At 48.3% G+C, this 19,544-nt stretch overlaps 1 protein-coding gene across 1 annotated transcript in view; it reads right to left on the reverse strand.

The window, feature by feature from the left end:
• Positions 1-8,428: 8,428 nt before the first annotated feature.
• Positions 8,429-19,544, reverse strand: part of Axin2 (axin 2) — a 28,775-nt gene continuing 17,659 nt past the window's right edge. The window contains exons 4-10 of the mRNA XM_013067630.3: positions 17,405-17,545; positions 16,722-17,209; positions 16,276-16,470; positions 15,745-15,975; positions 15,057-15,152; positions 13,325-13,492; positions 8,429-9,909 (exon numbers count right to left, since the gene is read on the reverse strand). Of these exons, the coding sequence (XP_012923084.1) occupies positions 9,783-9,909; positions 13,325-13,492; positions 15,057-15,152; positions 15,745-15,975; positions 16,276-16,470; positions 16,722-17,209; positions 17,405-17,545 (1,446 nt within the window). The 3' untranslated portion in view covers positions 8,429-9,782. The remainder of the gene's footprint in view (positions 9,910-13,324; positions 13,493-15,056; positions 15,153-15,744; positions 15,976-16,275; positions 16,471-16,721; positions 17,210-17,404; positions 17,546-19,544) is intronic.

Here is a 19,544-nt window from a genome sequence, read left to right on the forward strand (position 1 = left end):
ACCCAGGGCCTCATGCACGTCAGCCAAGTGCTCTACCACTGATGACACCCTACCCCTTAAATGAGTTTTGATTTAATGGGGTTTTGTTTTGTTTTGTTTTTTGGTACCCGGGTCGAACTCGGGACGTTGCGCTTGATTTAACAGTATTTTTAACTTACACTAGTATTCCTGGAACATAACCTGCTGCGGGCCGAGCCTGAGGTGGCCCTTCATCTCCTCCCTGCTCCCTTTATCCTCCATAGATTAGACTGTGTCTGTTTGACTCAGATTGTAGACCCTGGATGGCTCAGCCCCAGGAGACAGTTACATGACAGTTACATTGTGTATCCTCCCCTGTTCCCTTCCTGCGCATGTTCCATTACGAAACTATCACACTACGTGCTGCCTAGACCATGTGGCCATGTAGCGCTATTTGCCCCGCCTTCTCTTCCTGTTTGCCTTCCACCGTAAATACAGAGCGCATGGTTCTCCAGGCAGCCGTTAGCTCCCGACAAGCTATGGTTCCACCTGGCCCCGGCTACGAAGAGTGATCTTAGTCTTGTCATCTCTTCACCTCCCTCCTCTCTCCGGCTTCAGACCCTATGCTGTGCGGGTCATGGCAATAACCTACTACCACAAAGAAGCCTGTGGACCACTACAAAGGCAAGCTTGATCCAGGCTGCAGAAAGCCTTGAATAGCCAGGCTCGAGATTTAAATCCATAGCGTAAACACATGCTGAGTGTCAACCACTTGCAAGGCACTGGCTTTCAAAGACAAACAAGTCCCCACTTCAGACAGACTGGCGGGTGCGGCCCAAACCCTCAGAAGGACTTTTGAATCAGCAATTCTTCATGAAAACGTCCATCCCCGTAATTAAAGACTTTTTAGCTTTGAGTATTGTGAAGGCCAAACTATGAAGATTTCATTAAAGCTGAGTGTGGTGGTGCACATCTATAATTCCAGCCTTCTGGGAGGCTGAGACAGGAGGATCACAGGTTTGAATCCAGCACGGGCCGTTTAGCAATTTAGTGACATTCTATCTCAGAATAAAAAATTTTCAAAGGTGCTGGGGGAAAGAAGGGCTGAGTAAAAGCAAGGGGAACTGGGGGTGTAGCTCAGTGTTAAGGCTCTAGGTTTAATCCCTAGTACTGCAAAAAAATACAAGAAAAAGAAAAATTCTTAACAATTGCAGAACTTGGGAGCTACAGAAATTTCTGATCATAAGTATTAGCCACTTATGATTGTTAATAAACAATGTTAATAAATATAATTCAGCCTTATATTTAAATTATATTGTAGAATATAAAAAGATACTTATTGAATAGAAATATGCTCATAACATACTGAGTGAAAATTATGAATTATAAAATAATGCATAAGCTGGGCTTTGTAGTGCATGCCTATAGTCTGAGCACTCAGGAGGCTGAGGCAGGAGGATCACCACAAGTTCGACGCCAGCCTACACTGCATAGTGAGTTCAAGACTAGCCTGCACTACATAGCAAGACCCTCAAAAAACTAAAATAAATAAACTAATAAAATAACAAATACTGCATGGTCCGTGTGTGTGTGTGTGTGTGTGTGTGTGTGTGTGTGTATTTAACATTAAAGAACACTGCAAAGTATTAATAGGGGTTATTGCAATCTTAGGTGATACTACCATAAACTTTTTATATTCTTTTGTTTCTATTCCACAAATGTTGAGGGTCTATACCAGGTCAAAATGCCAGGTCAGGCATTAGATTTACAGTGGTGACTATAATATATTTACTTTTGCCTTGTGAATGAATCAGTAAGCAATATAGTTACACATAAAGAACGTGGTGAAGGAAATTAAGGAAGTTCTGCCATGGAGAGGATCATGAAGCGACATGTATGGGTCCTATGGTCAAAAATCTCTGACATCACTGGGCATGGTGGCACACACCTATAATCCCAGCACTTGGGAGGCTGAGGCAGGAGGATTGGTGTGAGTTCAAGGCCAACCTGGGCTACACAGTGAGACCCTGTCTCAAAAAAAGGCCTCTGACATTGAAGTCAACACATGAAGGCTGGAAGGAGACAACTTCAGGAAGGGCTGTGGAGGGCTGTGCCCTGCAGGCCCTGCGTGTGCCAAGCCCCTGAGCAGCAGGGCACTGTGCGGGAATGAGAAGCTCAGTGTGGAGCACAGGGGTTTGTGTTTTCAGAATGGGGCACGGGACAAGGTGGAGGAGCCTCTGCTGAGGGGACAGCTGCTTTACCTGTGGCAGAACCCTTCCAAATTACCCCAGCACACTCACACACACACACGCACACACGCACGCACGCGCGCACCCCTAAGGTCCGAGACCTAAATCCTCCCTCTGGGCCCAGAGATGACCCCTGAAATAGTTCTGGCAACAGCCTATATTTTGATTTTTCTTTTTGTTTTTGTTTTTGGAACAGGTCACCACTCCCCTCTTCCTGGGACGTGTCATGAGGCACAGTAGAGGCTGGCTCTAGGAAAGCAGGTTGATAGAGTGAAAATAGTAATTGCTGAGGAGGGTGAAAATCACTGGGGTGAACCGTCTATGTAATTTGGGGAGTTTCTGTACCACCAAATTACACAGTATGTAAAGGTAAAAAAGAAGGCACGTGTTTCTTTACAAAAAAAAACAAAAACAAGTTTACCTCATTATTCAAATAGACTGGAGTATCTTCTTGGGGGTAAATGACTTTTTTCCTCTGTTTGACAGCATGATTACGGCCCCAGTATTTTCTGGGGTGGGAAGAATAAGAGGCTTCTTTTTCTAAAGCCCTACCTGTCAGCCCCTCCACAGTCCCCCGGGGAGAGCTCATCTAGGTGAGGCAGCAGGGCAGGCGTGAAGGTGGGATTTCCACCCAAGGGTCAGGGACCAGCAGTGAGGGAGGCCCAGCAAGGGTCCCACCATGTCAGCAGCACAACACCTCTACTTCCTCCCTCGACAGATGAGGAAACTGTGGCTCCTCACCTTGACATAGCTCAGAGTGGACTCCAGCCCAGGTCTACCCAACCCAGTCTCCTCTTGACTGCTAACGATCTGGTTAAGAATAAAAAAAAAAAAAAGCATGTTCTGAAGCATGTGGAAGAGCCAAGGAAGTGAAGATCGAAGTATGCCAACCTGTTGAGGCTGGAGGAATCGGAGAGGGCAGGAGTAATGCAACCCTGATAAGCACATGAGGCACCTCCTGGGAAACACTCAGACCCTGGGCGTCTTGTGGGTCTGGATGGGCATTTGCATCTCTCACAAGCCCCCATGTGAGGCTGATGCGATTCTCAGAATGCACTAGCAGGGAGCTGGAGGAGGGAGTGAAGGGTTCAGTGGCCAAGCCCTGGGCTTTAGTATTTTCTTTTGAGGCATAGTTCTCTTTAAGAATCTGTTGACTTTAACCTTAGAGGAAGGTGGGAACAAGTTCAAGTTCCACAACCCCCAGAAGCAAATCTAGGCAGGGCTAAGAGCCCTTGACTTAAAATGTGAAAAGCAGAAAACAGGCCCCTATTAGAAGAGATCAAAGTATATAGTTCCAAAATATATAAGCACCTTTTCCAACTCAATAGCAAACTATCTAGTCACCCAATTTAAAATTGGGCTAAAGACTTCAGCAGACATTTCTCTAAAGACAAATGACCAACAGACACATGGAGATGCTTGTTAATCAAAACCGTAATGAGATACCACCTCATACCTGTTAAGATGGCAGTTATAAAAACAAAATAACAGGGCTGGGGATTTAGCTCAGTGGTTCCGGCGCCTGCCTCGCAAGCACAAGTTCCCAAGTTTGATCCCTGGTACCAAAAACAAAAACAAAAAAACAGTGGTCATGAGAATGTGGAGAAATTGCAACTCTTTTTTTTTTTTTCTTTTTTTGAGACAGGGTCTCATTACATAGCCCAGGTTGGCTTCAAACTCTCAATGACACCCCTGCCTCAGCCTCACAAGCGCTGGGATTACAGGCATGTGCCACCGTGCCTGGCCAGCATGGATTTCTTTTTCTTTTCTTTTTTTTCTTTTATTTTTTTGGTACTGGGAATTGAACTCAAGGACTTGTGCTTGCCAGGCAGACATTGTGCCACTGAGCTACATCACCGCCCTGCAACTCTTATATACTACTGGAAATGCAAAATGGCACAACTGCTTTGGAAAACAGTATGGAAATCCCTCAAAAAATTAAAAACAGAACTATTTTATCATCCAGCAATCCCACTTCTGGGTACTTATCAAAAAGAAATGAAATCAAGATCTCAAAGAATTATCTGCAATTCCATACTCATTCAACATGATTCACAGTAGCCAAGATATGGAAACAATCAAATATTCATTGTTGAATGACTGGCTATAGAAAATGTGTTATTACACTCAATGGATCACTATTCAGCCTTTAAAAAGAAAATCCTGCAATGTGACCATAAGTCAGCTTTTTGTCCCTTTATTGATCAGCTTTCTCATCACTGAAACAGAGTATCCAACAGCTACAACTTAAAGGAGAGGTTTAATTTGGCTCACAGTTTCAGGGGATTAAGTTCATGGCTGGCTGGCTCCAAGGCAAAAACATTATAGCAGAAGGGTGTCTTTGGCAACTGGAAAGTACAGCAGGGGAGTAGCACCACTAAAGAACAAGGGGCCATATATGTACCCAAAGTTATGCCCCTATGCCCATCTACACCCTACCAGGCAGCCAGGAAGTAGAAGCAAATGAGCAAGACAGAAAGCAACCAGGAACAATGTATAGTCCCCAAGATCATGTCCCTATGTTCTATTCCCTTCCTCATCTTGTTTCCATCACCTCTCAATAATACCATCAAATTATAATCCCATCAGTGGATTACCTCACTAATAGTTAGGTTCATGAGTCAATTACTTTACAAAAGCCTATCAGCAAGCAAGCCTTCAACACAATGAGGCTTTTGGGGGACATTTTGGATTCCCACCCTAACAGTGACATGGATAAACCCTGAGGACATTATGCTAAGTGAAATAAGCAGGTCACAGGAGGATACATACTGCGTGATTTCACTTACATAAGGTATCTAAAATAAGTCATAGGACCATGCTTGTTGTCAGGATCTTGGGGGCAGGGTAATGGTTTGCCCATCAATCAGCATAAAGTTTCAAATAGTACGTTTTAGGTATCTGTTGTACAATTCTGTCACTGTAGTTAAGACAAATCAGGTGCTTTCAGGGTGGTATGGCCATAGACAGTCACCGTAATTAACAGTACTGTTGTACACTTAAAAATTTAAGAGGAAGATTATTTAACATTAACATTTTATAGAATATAAACTCAATTCAAGAGCAGAGGAAAAGGTAGTGTTTTCAGCAAATGGCACTAGAACATCTGGTATCCACATATAAAAAATTAACCTCAACCCTTTATTTCCATACATAAAAATAACTTGAAAGGACCTGTGAACCTAAATATGAAAGACTAAAACTATAAAACTTTAAGAAGAAATTATAAGGGAAAATGTTTATGAATTTAGGGTAGGCAAGAATTTCCTAGGATACAAAAAACATGATGTATAAAAGGAAAAAATTGATAAATGAGATTCCATCAAAATTTAGAACTTTAAATGACATCGTTAAAATGAAAAGTAGTCCTTAAACAGACCATATTCACAATGCGTATAACCTATGACCAGAATATATAAAGAATTCTTAGAGCTCATTAATAGACAACCCAATTAAAAAGTAGACACAAGAAGATGATAAATAGCCAGTACAGCACAAGGAAAGGTGTGCAACACTAGAATCAGAAAAATACTAATCAATATAATAACAAGATTGAATTATACACTCATTAGGGAGATGAAGTTAAAAGTTTTAAAAGCCTATGTGTGGTTCTATTTGTAGATTCTCTGTTTTATTCCAATGATCTGTATGTCTTTCCTTACACCAAAACTGCCTTAATTAAAGTAGCTTTAGAGGAAGTCTTAAAATTAGGTGTTAAATGTCTTCCAACACTGTTTTTTTCCTTTTTCTTTTTACTTTTCTAGGTCCTTTGTACTTGTACATAACTTTTAAATTTCAATATCCAATTCTTCATTTATAGCAACTATACATAGACCTGAATTTTTATATATACCTTGTGTTTTCTAATCCTGCTAAATTCAAATACAAGTTCTAGGAGCTCCTAGAGATTTCTTAGTATTTTCTCTGTAGATGATCACTTCATCTACATATAAAGATTTTGCTTCTCCCTTGCCAATCCTATCCTAATTGTGTCATTTTATTGCCAGACTATTTCGGTTTGGGCCTAGGTTTCAAAGTTTAATGGACAGATGAAGAGTAGGCATATCTGCCCTTGTTCCCCACCTTAGGGAGAAACATTGTATCTTCTCCATTCATATAAGGCGTTTTTGCTGGAAGTATGGAGTACATGTCTTTGATCTGTTGAGAAGGTTCTGTTCTACTTCTAGGCTCCTGATAGCTTTTACCATAAACAGCTATAGAATTTAGTCCAATACTTTTTCTGCAACTACCGACAGGATTATATGGCTTTTTCCTTTCCTGTGATAAAATGATGACTTTTGGGGGTGGATCTTCCAATGCTGAACCAACACTGCCATCCCTATAACAAAACCACTTTCTTCATACTGCCAAATCTGGCTTCTAATAGTTTGTTTCTTAAACAAATTTCTACCTATGTTCATACTTTTTTCTTCTATTATCTTTATTCAGTTTTAGTATTAGCACAATGTTGATTTCCTAAAATGAGGGGAGAAGTGTCCTTTCTTTTTTCTGCTTTGTTTGATATAATTTATCAGTTAAAATATATATGAGCCTGTTGTTGTCATATAGGTAGGTTTTCAAGCTAGGAATATACTTTCTTTCATAGGTGCTATTCAAATTTTATATTTCCTTCTGAGTTAGTTCCATTAATTTGTCTTGAAAGATACTTCTTAGAAGTTGTCAAATTTATTTCAAAAAAAAGGTTTTTGTAATAGGCTTTCTATATCCTTTCAAATTCTGTAAAGTCTGTGGTAATGTCTCCTACATCTTGATATTGTAATTTTAAAAATGTATAATTGATATTGTGTAATAGGAAGAGAAGGTCTAAAGGAGCAGGGGAAGTGGGAGGGGTAGGGGAAAGGAAAGAAGGGAAAAGAAAAAGTATGAGAAAAGGAAAAAAATGGAAACAAAGTCTTTGCAAATACGGAGGGGTGAAGGGGACGAAGGGAGGGCAGGGGAAGGGGAAAAAATAAGAACCAAGATACTCATGTAATGGTACAAGATCCCAATGATGAATGTAACTGTATTTTATACCTAAAATGTACCAATAAACTTAACGGACAAAAAATTTAAGAGGATATATATCATCTTGTGTTTAGTACAAAATCTTGATTTTTTTTTTTTTGAAAAATAGAAACACAAACAATACAGTAGTCTAGCTATGACTCTCACAAATGCAGCTAAGATGCTAAGTGCACAGCCACAAAGAGGGCAGTGGGCTGGGATTTGAGCCCAGGTTCGTCTGAGCCCTTACCTTTTTATTCTCCTCACTGGATGAGATGAAAATGTCACTCATAAACCTGTGTCCCCACCTTGCACAACAGGTTCCGTTTATTCATCCTTTAGGATTTCTTAGAACTGCTCCCCGCACACCCTGGCCAAGTCAGAAAGCTGCTACTATGCTGAGTACCGTTCACGACCACCCCTCACCTACAAGGCCAACGCCTCAGCCTTACTCTATCCTGCCAGCCTGATCCAGTTGGCAGCAGGGACAAAAATTCAACTCAGATCACAGCAGAGCCCAACTTCATGAAAACTCAGCATATAAGTCTAAGTGTAATTACCTAGTTTTTTTGGGGCGGGGGAGCGGTTCATCATGGGACTTTAAGTAGACTTCTCTCTGGAAGCAGTGTGGCTCTTGGAGAGCTCAGCACATGGGGAGGGCATGCATGCTTGAGTGAACAGCTGAGGGCCAACTTCACAGCTGCCTGGAGCACACCTGTCCACTGAGGGGCAGAGTCTCTGGCCCTGCCCCCAATCACTTGTTTGTTCCTGACATCGGACCAGCCCAGAACCTCACTGCAGGCAGAAGATAGTGATCAGATGAGACCAGTAGGCAGCTGTGTGGGGATCAAACCCCAGCATGGGAAAGACAGCTGGCTGACCTTGACCTCAGAGCCCACTGACCTCACCTGGCCATTCCAGGGGTAGAGACCCATTTTCGGAAAGGCTTTTCACCTCCGAGACACCAAATGAAATACTAGTGTTCCTGAAAGGACCTCAATTCAGCTCCATCACCCACACTTACCTCGCCAGCCTGGAGATATACACCTGGCAGGAAGAGGCTTGAACGCAGGGATCTACAGCTGCTCCATAACGAAAACCAAGCCTCGGGGAGGCCCCACGGGCAGGGGGCTGGTTAGAGGCCCCAGTAAGAAGAACTCAAGTGCAGGATCTCCTGGTCCTGCTCCCACCCTCGAGTTTCAAAGATAAGGCCAAAGTTTTGAAAAATATAAAATTTTAATAAAGGCTACATCTCTTTAATTACAATAATTATTGTACCAAGTAATTTTCCTTAAATGAACTCTTTATAATGCATAATTTACAGTATAAGTAGAACAAAATGCCATGACAAAAGTCACTGAGTACAAGACTTGTAATAAAAAGGCATAAAATATATTTATACATAAACCCCTTTCAAAAAACAAGGGAAAGCTCGAGCCCTCAATATAGGGCGACACACGGAGCAGGTCCCCGTGCAGGTACAGGTACTGTACTGATTCAAAGTCAAGCACTAGAGATAGTGGGTTACTACTCTTTTGCCGTACACTATTTACAGACGCATGGTACAGGTAACAATGGCGAACAGAATGCACAGACTAACTTAGCACGCACACCCAAACAGCAAAGGAAGGGCGTCTGGACCAAAGGTGCGGCGAGGCCTCCCTGCAACTGTCCGTGTCTCTGTGGGGTGGGCTGGGGTACTTCCGCGAATGGCTGTGGTCCAAAGACTAAAAAAAATTACAAGGAACTGTCACTTTACTAAAAGCACAAGTTTGAACCACAAGACAGTGGCTGAGGCAGGCAGCAGCCACTGGGCCCTGGGACTAGAGGGCTAGAAGGTGGGACACCTTGGTCCCAGGGTGAATCTTGGGCCCCGGGATGGGGCTCCCTGTTCCTTCATGATGGATCATCCCATCCACAAGCCAAACCCAAAATGGTGATGAAGTCACAGCACAGCCAGCCCTCAAGACCTTTATGACAAATAGAGCAGCACAGGGGGAAAAAATGCACCAATTTCTGCATGGGTCAACGGTAGGGCACCATTTCCAAGTCTGTCTTCACTTGGAGAAATGCAGTGCAAAGCATGAAGAAATCATTTATGCACTCCCAGCTCAGCTCCTAAGTTCAGACAGAAGAATTAAAACTTTCTCTCTCCCCTTTCTGTGTTTAAAGCAGCATATCCATAAACTGGGGATGGGGGTAATCAATTGTTCAATAAATATCAGTAAGGACTCCTGTTCAGCTAAGCTATACACAGTTTCTCTTCGTTTATGGATTTCAGATCCCTAGGCAGTCATATATTATGTATGGCAGTCTCTCAAACCCAGTCAGCATCTTCAATAGCCAAAGAGTGGTCATGTTTTTAATAAATAGTTCAGATTTTCTTATGTCAGTACCCAGTTCGTGAAAAATGAAGATCAACCTTCCCCACCCTTCCGAAGGCCCAGTGGCCAATGCTTCCCTAGACTTTGTCTTCTTCACTGGTTTTATATTTCTTCAAAATAGCTGTGGCTGCCGCTTCGGTCCAAGACAGGTCACCCCCACGGCTCGCCAAAGCCAGGTGCCCGAGGCTCAGTCGATCCTCTCCACTTTGCCCAGAATCCTGCCCTCGTACATGGGGAGCACTGTGTCGTCATCCCAGATCTCCTCGAAAACTGCGCCACACGCAAACTCGTCACTTGCTTTTTTGAAGTAATACCTTAAAAAGAAAACCAGAAAAGCCTGCTGAAACTACGTCCTAGGCTGTTTTAAAGAAAGCATGCCAGCATGGAGAACTGAAGTGTACCTCTGCAAGAGCAGGGGCACCTGCAAACTGCTGGCCACACCTGATGTGAGGGGCAACTGGAGCTGCCTACAGGACACACTGGGAGGAAGGCCAGCACTCTCTGGGTGCAGTCTGCACCAGCCACCCGGTGCCCCTACCTGATGCACACCCAGCATGAGAGGCAGAACAGGAAGGACAAATGCCTGGTGGGGTTCTTCAGAGAGACCAGGCCCCAGCTCCAAGTTCACCCAGCCTCACCTGTGGAGCCTGCACCTTCAGGAGCCTGCGGAGAGCAGACCTGTAGCTTCTCAGTCTGGGGGCCTCTGGCCCTGCCCACCCTCCCAGGCCCAAGCACCAACACTATGGCGGTCTCTGGCACAGCCAGTGGCGGCCAGGGCAGTCACAGACTGGCATCCTCCCCACCCCTCCACCCCAGCCTCCTGTTTGTCCCCACGTCCCTGCCTCCGCTCTGCTCCCACCCCTGCAGGGTCAAACATTAAGGGCTCCCTCTTATGCCCCTGGTTAAAGATTCCTCTGCCCCCTGCCCAGCACTCCTGCTTCTAAAGCTGTTTTTAACTGCACGGCGGAAATGACAGCCTCTCAGGAGTCACACTTTAAGCAACTGCCATCTCAGCCAGGCCCAACCCGGGCCCCTGGAAGAAACCAAGCAAGGCCTCTCCCACTGCATCCCCAACAGAGACCCCTCACACAGATCCAACTCACCCCTGCAAGCTGTTACTTTCAGCCCCATAAAGGCCACTTGCAGAGGCAAGGTCACAGTCCCCTGGGAGCAGGGGGAGCCTCTAAAACTTTTAATGAGTCTCAGAGTTAGAGCTGGTTTTTGTCTTCTCTTTAAAAAAAAAAAAGAAATTAACTTCTCTAAATTTTTTCCACTTTAATGAAGGTAAGCCAAAAGCTTGCTTAGAAGATAAGGCTAAGTACAAGGAAACAGCTGGCTCTGCTCAGGGCCTTTGTTTTCAGTGTCCTGGCCAGCGGAGCTGGCCGGTGGGGGAACACTTCACCATTCAGGGGGTCAATATTCTTTGGAGAGCCTGTGAGGACAGACGGCAAGAGTACAGGGAGGGCTGTGCCCTGGGGCCTGGGATGCTGGGACGCTGGGAAAGTCATTTTGCAAAGGAGAGGCTCCAATCCCAATGCCATTCTCAGCTCCCAGCTCCTACTCTTCTGGGGTTTACCAAGACAGGCTTTCACGGCACCCCGAACAAACATGCAACGGCCTTTTACATAACTGTACCCCCTTCCAGCAAGGAGAGGGCAACGTTCCCTGGGCCCCGCCCCCAGGACTTCAAACATGCTGCACTGCCCTCGTTTTCTCTTAAGAAACGGGCTTTTCCACTGCAACATGCTTTATGTGGCAAATGCTGCTTTCTTCTGACATCTGGCACCAATAGCGTCTGGCACGTCTGGAGGGACTGTTTGCTTTTTGAACCCCTGCCATGTTGAGATTACTCAACATAGCCCAGGTCCCTGCTCCACAGCCCCAACCCCACTTTACTGGGCTCCTTTACTGGGGTTGTGGGGGAGGGGGGGCACCAATTTGAGATGTTGGGGCCCAAGCCCTGCTTGGGGGGTGCAGGCATAGCACCCTGTGCCGCCCCCCTCCTAGGAGGGCACTGAGTCCAGCTGAGGCCTGGCAGAGATAAGGCAGCTGGGAGGAGCTTCCCACAGCCTGATCCAATCAGGAAGGAATTTGAGAGTCGACCATTTGTACAAGTCTTTGTGCATTAAAGGGAGGCCAGGGCTTCAAAGCCAGGCTTATTAAATGTGCCTTAGGAAAAAAATCAGAGCCAGATGTGGCCGGAGCGGCTGAGCGAGGCACCTTCCCGGCAAGGCCTCTGCTCGGCGCTCCATGGCTCTCCTCCCATGAAGGTCACCTGCAGTTCCCCTCAAAGTCCAGCCGAGTCAAAGCCAAGATCAGAATGAATCCCTGGAGGGGCGCACTTGTGTAATTAGTTTCACCTGTGTCTTTTCAAGATTAAAAGAAGCAGCAGCCAGGCCCGCTCCCCAGTCCCTTTGATAACTTTACAGAATCGTCTCTTCCCAGGTATAAAAGGGAATGATCTGGGCCCAGCCACACGCCCTGCTGGTCAGTCACCTGCAGGGCCCTGCCCATCCTCCAGCTCTTCCCCCTGCGAAAGGTACCACTGCTGGCCCTGTCCCAAGTGACAGAGCAGGCGGCTGGGAAAGCTACACAGGACAGGGGTCTCAGCCCCTGGAGGGAAGGAAGGGGTCTAAGCCCCACAGAGGCGCAGCTGTGGCCAGGAGCCAGTGCCCACTGGCAGGCTGCTACCACAAAGGTTTTCCACTCACCCTCTGGATCTGGAGGGCAAGAGTGGATCAACACCTGCTGGGGATGGGCTGTGACCCTGCCCAGGGCCCAGGGCACACATCTGAGAGGGCGGCACTCCTTACAGGGGCAGATCCCAAGATGAGCAGCCCCTCAGGGTGCCCTGACCTAGTGCCCTGGCCCCAGCAGAGCCCACGTGAACAGGATGAAGGCCGTGGAGAAAGGGCAGGCAGCACTCTGGGTGAACTGAGGCCCAGTCACCAGCTGCCCCTCATTAAGAGGAAGGTGACTGAGAAATGGGCCAGGGCCGGCCCTCTTCCTCCTCTGCTCCCGAAGTCTGCCAAGGGCCCAGCAAGGTCAGGGAACCTCTGCTATTCGGAGGAGGAAGGGAGGCTGCAGGTCAAGTTCCCTTCCCAAGGCCCCAGGGAGAACACAGCAGTGCCAGGCCCAGGCCCAGGCCGAAGGAGTGGCCGGGCCCATTCACAGGTTCCGCCGCCTTATTTGTTATGGACCAAAGAGCACAGGACCTGTCCAGCCTGGGGAGGAAGTTCTTCAGGCAGACAGGCTGAGTAAGAAAAACTGTCTTTTCTCAGTCAAAGTGTCTGCCCTTCTCTGAGGCTCCAGTACAGAGGCCTCTCCTTGTCCCAAACCCAGAGGGGAGATGTGTTGGGGTTCTTTCCAAGCCCCCACCATCAATTTGCTCCACACCCCCAGCCCAAGGCCTTCAACATCAGGCAGTGCCTTGGCTACACAGCCACTCTAGCTCTCCTGGTAAAGCAAACTGCTGCTCCTTTTCCCCTCAATGTTGTTCACCTGGAGGGAAAAGCCTGGGCAGCCCAGCAGCCTTCCTCTTGTGGCTGCTGCGGCACAACTGCTGCTAGAGATGAGGGGAGAGGAAAGAAGGAGCCCGGTGGTGGCCCTCTTGAACGCCCTCCCCAAGAACATCTTAAGCCCCTCCGCTGGCCCTCCCTGAGCTGCTCCAGGCTCAAGCCCTGGGTTGTGAATGAACTCTGGAGCAGAAAAAAGCCACAGGACTCTTACCTATAATTTCCCTTTTTGCTGAGCTGCTCTTTAAAGTGGCCCAAGGTCAAGCTCTGAGCCTTCAGCATCCTCCTGTACGGAATTTCTTCTCCACAGAAAAAGTAAGTGACAACCAACTCACTGGCCTGAAGTGCATGGACACCTGCCAGTTTCTTCGGCTCTTTGTGACTGAAAATAAGATGGAATGCAACACGTTTAGCATCTTAAAGCAGACACACAATACAATACACACATGCGCTTGCGTGCACGTGCACAGGCACACGTCTCCTAGCACTAAGGTTACAGGTGTGACAGCAAAGGAAGCTTGGGGCAGGCCTCATAGCACTGACTGGTAGATACATAATCCAATCCCACAGTCTGTAGAGTATGCATGAAGGGATGATTTCCCTTTGGTTGTGCCAACTTGTATCATTTCCCTTGTTGCCATGAAATGGGAGCTTATAGCAGTCTCCTTCCGGTTAGCACAAATTCGGTACTCAGGACTGGAGTTGTATCAGCAGCAGAGCACTGGCCTTGAGGCCCTGGCCTTGAGGCCCTGGCCTTGATCTCCAGCACTGCAAGGAACAAAACCCCAGGTAGCACTTGAGGTGCTCAGCAGTGAGGAAGAAAGACCACAAAGTATCGGGGAGCCACAGGGCTCTCCCCCATCAGGGGGTGCTGTAGAGGGAAGGCCTGAGCGGGGCACCTCCGGGGATGCATGAACTCAAAATCCCTGAAGCCCACCTTGTTCCAGCAGAACAAACACAACTAGAGGGAGTCAGGCCACAGTCATTTATTCTGAGTTTGTGAAGAGCGACTTTCAAAATATAAGCTGTTGGCCCAGACAGCTGATAGACTTAGAAGGCAGTTTACTCAACAGTTCTTTCTTTGTTTTGTTTTTTTAAACTAGGTTTCACTGAGTACCCCAGGCTGGCCTCGAACTCGAAGCAAACCTCCTGCCTCAGTCTCCCCAATGCTGGGATCACAGGCATGAGCCACCATACCCAGATTTCAAACTCTACTCACTGATCAGGATGAAGAGGCTAAAAAGAACACTTAGATCATTTAGAGCTCTGTAGCAGTTTTCTTTTCAAATGCACCATCCTGTAATTAAACTGAGCCAGGCTTCTGAGTTTACTCTGCAAGTGAAACTGTAAGAAGAATTGTGTCCTAATTTTGGAGGATCTACTGTTTTCCCTAAGAAAAACACAAGATGGTCTTCGAAGCATCTACCCCAGGTGGAGAATCACCTTCCTACTCCAGGGCAATACAGAGATGCTTCCAGTACCACCAACTTGAACGAAAGACGACTTTTGCATATGGACTCAGGGTCCCCTTTACCTATCCACCAACGGGTTCCCATGAGCCCCAGAGAACCTGGGGTGCATTTTCAGTATAGATGAGTTTTCCATAATCTTCATGGGTGGCAGGCACATCTGTGTTTATTGCTGCTCATCACTAGTGTTAATACCAAGGTGACTTTATATACAAAGAAAGAGTTCCAAGGCTGGGTGTGGTGGCACCCCCTGTAATCTCAGCACTCTGGAGGCTGATGCAGGAGGACTGAGCTCAGCTTGGGCAACTTAGCGACTCAGGGCTGGGAAGTGTACCTCAGTGGCAAGACCAAGTTGAATCCCCAGCACCATTTAAAAAAAAAAAAAAGTTTCACAAAAACATGACTCCCTGTGATGGAAACCCCGACACGTCAGCCACTACTTGCCAAGTCTCAGTAATGCCAGGTAAAGACACTCACTCTTCTGGAGCCAGGCCTGGGGTGGAGAAGACTGTGGCTCCCGCCTGACCAGTGGCAGTGTGGTTCCTGTCCCTCTGCTGACTGGTCACACAGCACCTGAGGACACAGCCAGGGCAGGGCAAGGGATTCAGAGGAGCACTACTGTCCCCACGGCAACTGGGAGCAGACAGAGAACTACTCTCTTCGGCCTCCTGAAGAAATGCAGACCCAACTTTCATCCCTCTCTTCAGCCAACCGAGGCTCCGTGTTAGCGGTGGCTGGAGGAGGCCTAGAAGGCATCTCGGTGCAGCCATTACACTGGCCACGAGCTAGAATGGGATACTCTCAGCCCCAGAAAATGGCTGAAGACTTGATTCTCCACCAGCCACGGCCACTGATCTGCTCACCTAACCAGCCTTAAACGACGAAGACCTTTGGGAGGAATGGGATTTGTGAGGAAACTGCTTCTATTTCTAGGCATGACTTGCCTAGCAAACAGATCCTAGTTTAACTCTGGCAGAACAAATACAACTAAAAGGAACAATTTCTAGAGGCCAGAAAGGAGACTCTCAACCAGAGCAGCGCCTCCTACGGGCGGAGGGTCTGGGACCCAGGCAAGACAAGGGCCCTCCCCATAGGCAACAGGCCAGGACGCCACTTCCAAACCTAACCCCTCCCGGCCTCAGCCTCTGACGCCCCCTCTACCTACCTCTGCTTTGAGGGCTTTGACACCTCGGCTAGCCTGCGGCAGGCCTCCTCCAGCTGCGCCAGAGTGTTGGGTGGGGTCAGGGGAGGCATCGCAGGATCCTGGGCAAAGGGGTGCGTGCGGGGGGCCATGCGGGAGTGCCCGCTGCCCCCCCACAGGTGATGCCGGCTGACTTGTTCGCCTGGGGATGCACGGGCAGACTCCAAGGGGTAGACCTTTTTTGTGCTTTGGGCACTAAACAAGGAATGAGAATGAGGAGAAAAAGCAGAAGGAAAGAAATTGGGTAAGAAAAACTGGAAAATGTGACTTCAATAGAAACTCGTCTCTTCTGCTTTCAGAGGAAGAGAGAGAAGAAAATAACTACCATAACACGACTACGGGTCATTGCCAAAACATGACATTTTTGTGGTCTGCTCAGTCCAACGTCTAATATTAAGATGGCAGGAGCAAACAGTCCCATTTGTTTTCAGCCAACTGCAGAAATAGCCACCCCGAAATACCTCCCTAGTGGGTACCCCAGCGGGCAGTGTTTACCTATGGGGCTTGGGCTTGCTCTGCCGCTCACTCTCCAGCATCCACTGCCAGACATCCTGTGACCTGTCTCCTTCCTCCCCAGGAAGCTGCAGGGCCCCAGCTCCGCTGGGGGGCCCTCCTTCCCTGGTAGGCAGGGCCAGGCTGGGATCCGTGCCTTTCCCGTTTCGTTTGGGCAGGGCACTGCCTCTGCTGCCACTGTGGGGAACCAAGAGCCACACCCAACTCAGACATCCCATTAAATCTCTAGGACTTCTTGAGCTGGACAGTCTGGCGAGGGGGCAGTGATAGGAAAGATCCACGCACCTGCCACCCTCCACCCTACAGTAGCCCCTGCCCCCCTCCTAGAGGCTAAATGCCCATGGCTGTGGACCCCACCCTGGAACTGGCCAGGGCTCAGGCTAGAAAAAAAGTCCCACCTAAGACAAGATGGCCCACTGGACACTCACCCAAACGTCTCCCCTTGCATAGGCTCTGGAGATTTGGGGTGGCTCTTGCATTTTGAATAGCAGTAATACTCAGTGCTCCCGGGGCAGAAGCAGCGCACCCGATGTGTGGCTTCCGCCTCTATCTCCTCCTTGGTCTTGGGGACAGCATGGTGGTGGATATAGTGGTGGTGGACATGCTTTGTTGTCTGCTTGGTCAGGAAGCCCTTGACCCGAAGAAGCGGGCAGGTGGCCGTGGGGGGCAGCTTGCCCCCAGGTGGAAGGGAGTGGTACTGCTGGTGGCAGTGGTCAGGGGAGCGGGAGCGCGGGCTGTAGCAGCCCACACCGGGCGACTGGCAGCCAGGAGTCTTAAGAACCCTGGACAGGTGGTCGTCCAGAATTGTCTGTGGGTCCTCCTCATAGCTGCTGGAGGGCAGGAGTGACAGAGGGGGTTGGGCAGGTGCCCCACCCCTCGAGGTCAGCACCTGCTCTGACCCTTCCTTCTCTTCATCCTGGAATGGTAGGAGGAAAAGGTGAAGTGATCCAGGAAGCAGCAGAGGCCCTGGGTTTGTGCACACGGGGAAGTGCGTACACATTCGAATGCATATGCACAGCCAATGCACATACACACACGCACACAGGTGCACACACACGTATGCACGCGTGTGCGCAGGCACACAGCTGGATGGGGCCTGCAGCTGGCATACCTCTTGGATTTGCTGCAGGCGCTCCTCCAAGCTGTGGCGGCTCTCCATCTCCAGCTTCAGCTTCTCCAGCCTGGAGATGAGCTCAGCCGCGAAGGCAGCGGGGTCCACCGGCGCCATCTCCTTCGGTAGGCGGTGGGTTCTCTAAGGTTGCAGGAGGACAGGGAGCAGGCACGGTTAGCAGGCTGGGCTGGCTCTGGAGCTCCGAAGGCCCAGCAACACGTGCAGCGTCCCCATGTTTGGGTGGAGAGCTAACAGCGAGGCGGCCGGTGCTGCTCCGGATTTTATGTGCTGCCTCCACGGCCTCATGGAGAGCCATGGTCCCCACCAGCATTTGCCTTGGGCAGGAGCAGTTGGTCGCACTCCGAGAGGCCCTGCTTGTTCTCTCTGTAGTACAACCAGCCCATCAGTAGCTACTCTGAAGTAGAAAATCTTCAAAGACTGTTGTCAAACATCAAAAAAAAAAAGCAGCCCTCTGAGGTGGGGAGGGGAGCGAAATCAAGTCAAGGAAGAGAAAGTGGTCTAAACAGAAAGGGAGGTGGAAATTTAAAAAAATAAGATTGGAAAGGAGGTGGGGGAGGGAAAAGGGGTGGGGGAAGGAGTCACACGGCCCCAGATCAGAGAAGAAGCGGTAATTTATTTCCTGGCCACACACTGCGCACCTTTGAGGTGGTGTTGTCTCAACACTGTCCTCGATCTCCCTCGTTTTTCTCCTCCCCTCCTCCCTATCTCTTTGTACAGAAAATGAAGAAAGCTGCTGCAGGCTAGTAGCAGAACACTGCTGAGCTTGGCTGCCCGAAGCTGATCTATCAAGGGAGAAGGGAACATCTCCAAATCAAGTGCAGAATATAAAAAGGCACCGAGAACACTGCCAAAAGCAGCAAACAGAGAGGACCCCTGCCGCCCAACTTTCTGTCCTTTTTCTGTCATCTCACTTCCCCTGCCACCCCCCTCTACTGCTTTGCCTCCTTATCTCCCCCTTGCTTTGCCCTTTGCTTGGGGGTGTGGGGAGCAGAAAGCCAACTTTCAAAGGCTAATATCTTCCCCAGTCAAAGAAATGGGCTTTGCCACAGCAACCACCTAGCCACAGACACGGGAGAGGCCCCTGCGAAGGCCCCTGCCACTGTCACACAGGCTGGCTCCCTGTCACCCCCACCCTCCCTCCCACCAAAGCCCTGCCTGGTGGAGATGGTCGATTTTGCACACCCCAGGACAAAATCATCTAATGGACGAGCCTGGGCCACAGGATTTTTCTTTGTTAACACACATACCCACTGCACCCCAGGGTCAACAATTTTGGTCATTTGTATTATTGGGGGACAGGGGTTTGGATATGCTGATTTTAGGGCAAGGGAAGTCTGCCCTTGTCTGTGTGATGAGCTTTCACCTAAGAGATACAATCTGTGTACTAATGCAACATGGGATTAGCAATGTGATGTTTTAATTTTCTGAACCCAGCCTAAGCAGACAGACCAATTGGAGTCTCTCTGAAGCTAGCAGGAAAGATTCATAAACAGATACCTGCTGTTCAGCCAGTCCTCTCTTCTCTTCCCTAAGGAAGAATGTTCTTACAACCTAGACCTCAAGCTTATTTTAAGAAGTACAGCCCTGACATGGAAAATTTAACAGGGTGGATCTTGAGTAAAAGGTGTCATGTGCTGACTGCTTGCAGGGACATGCAATTAAAAGGGAAAGGTTCCAGAAGACCTTTATTATCCACACGGGAAGAATCTTCTCGGGAGATCCATTCTTCCAAACCATTCAGTCTTTGTTAGGCATAGGCTCACCAGCCAGTGTAAGCCAAGAAACAGACAAGGCGCAACGGCTGCCCTCCTTCAGACACATCAGTAGGAGAAGTAGCCAGCTACACGGACAAATGGATGGCTCAAGTGACAGAGCTATGGCCGCTCAGTACAAGCAGCAGACAGGCCCAGGGATGTGACTCTCCTCCAAAGGCAGCAGATTCTTCTAACCCCATGCACTTACTCAACCAAGTGTTTACTGAGTACCTCATTATGTCAGGAACTATTCTTAGTCCGGATTCAGAGGCTGACAGGACAAAACTGTGCCCTCAGGGGACTTCCATTCTAGTGGGAATGCAGTTGGTCCATCCTATGGTCATCCCCTGGCACTACTTGGTTTC

The sequence above is a fragment of the Heterocephalus glaber genome, unplaced genomic scaffold (genome assembly GCF_053883595.1).
Source record: "Heterocephalus glaber isolate CG9 unplaced genomic scaffold, H.glaber_assembly_v1.0 deba00000937, whole genome shotgun sequence".
NCBI lineage: Eukaryota > Metazoa > Chordata > Mammalia > Rodentia > Bathyergidae > Heterocephalus > Heterocephalus glaber.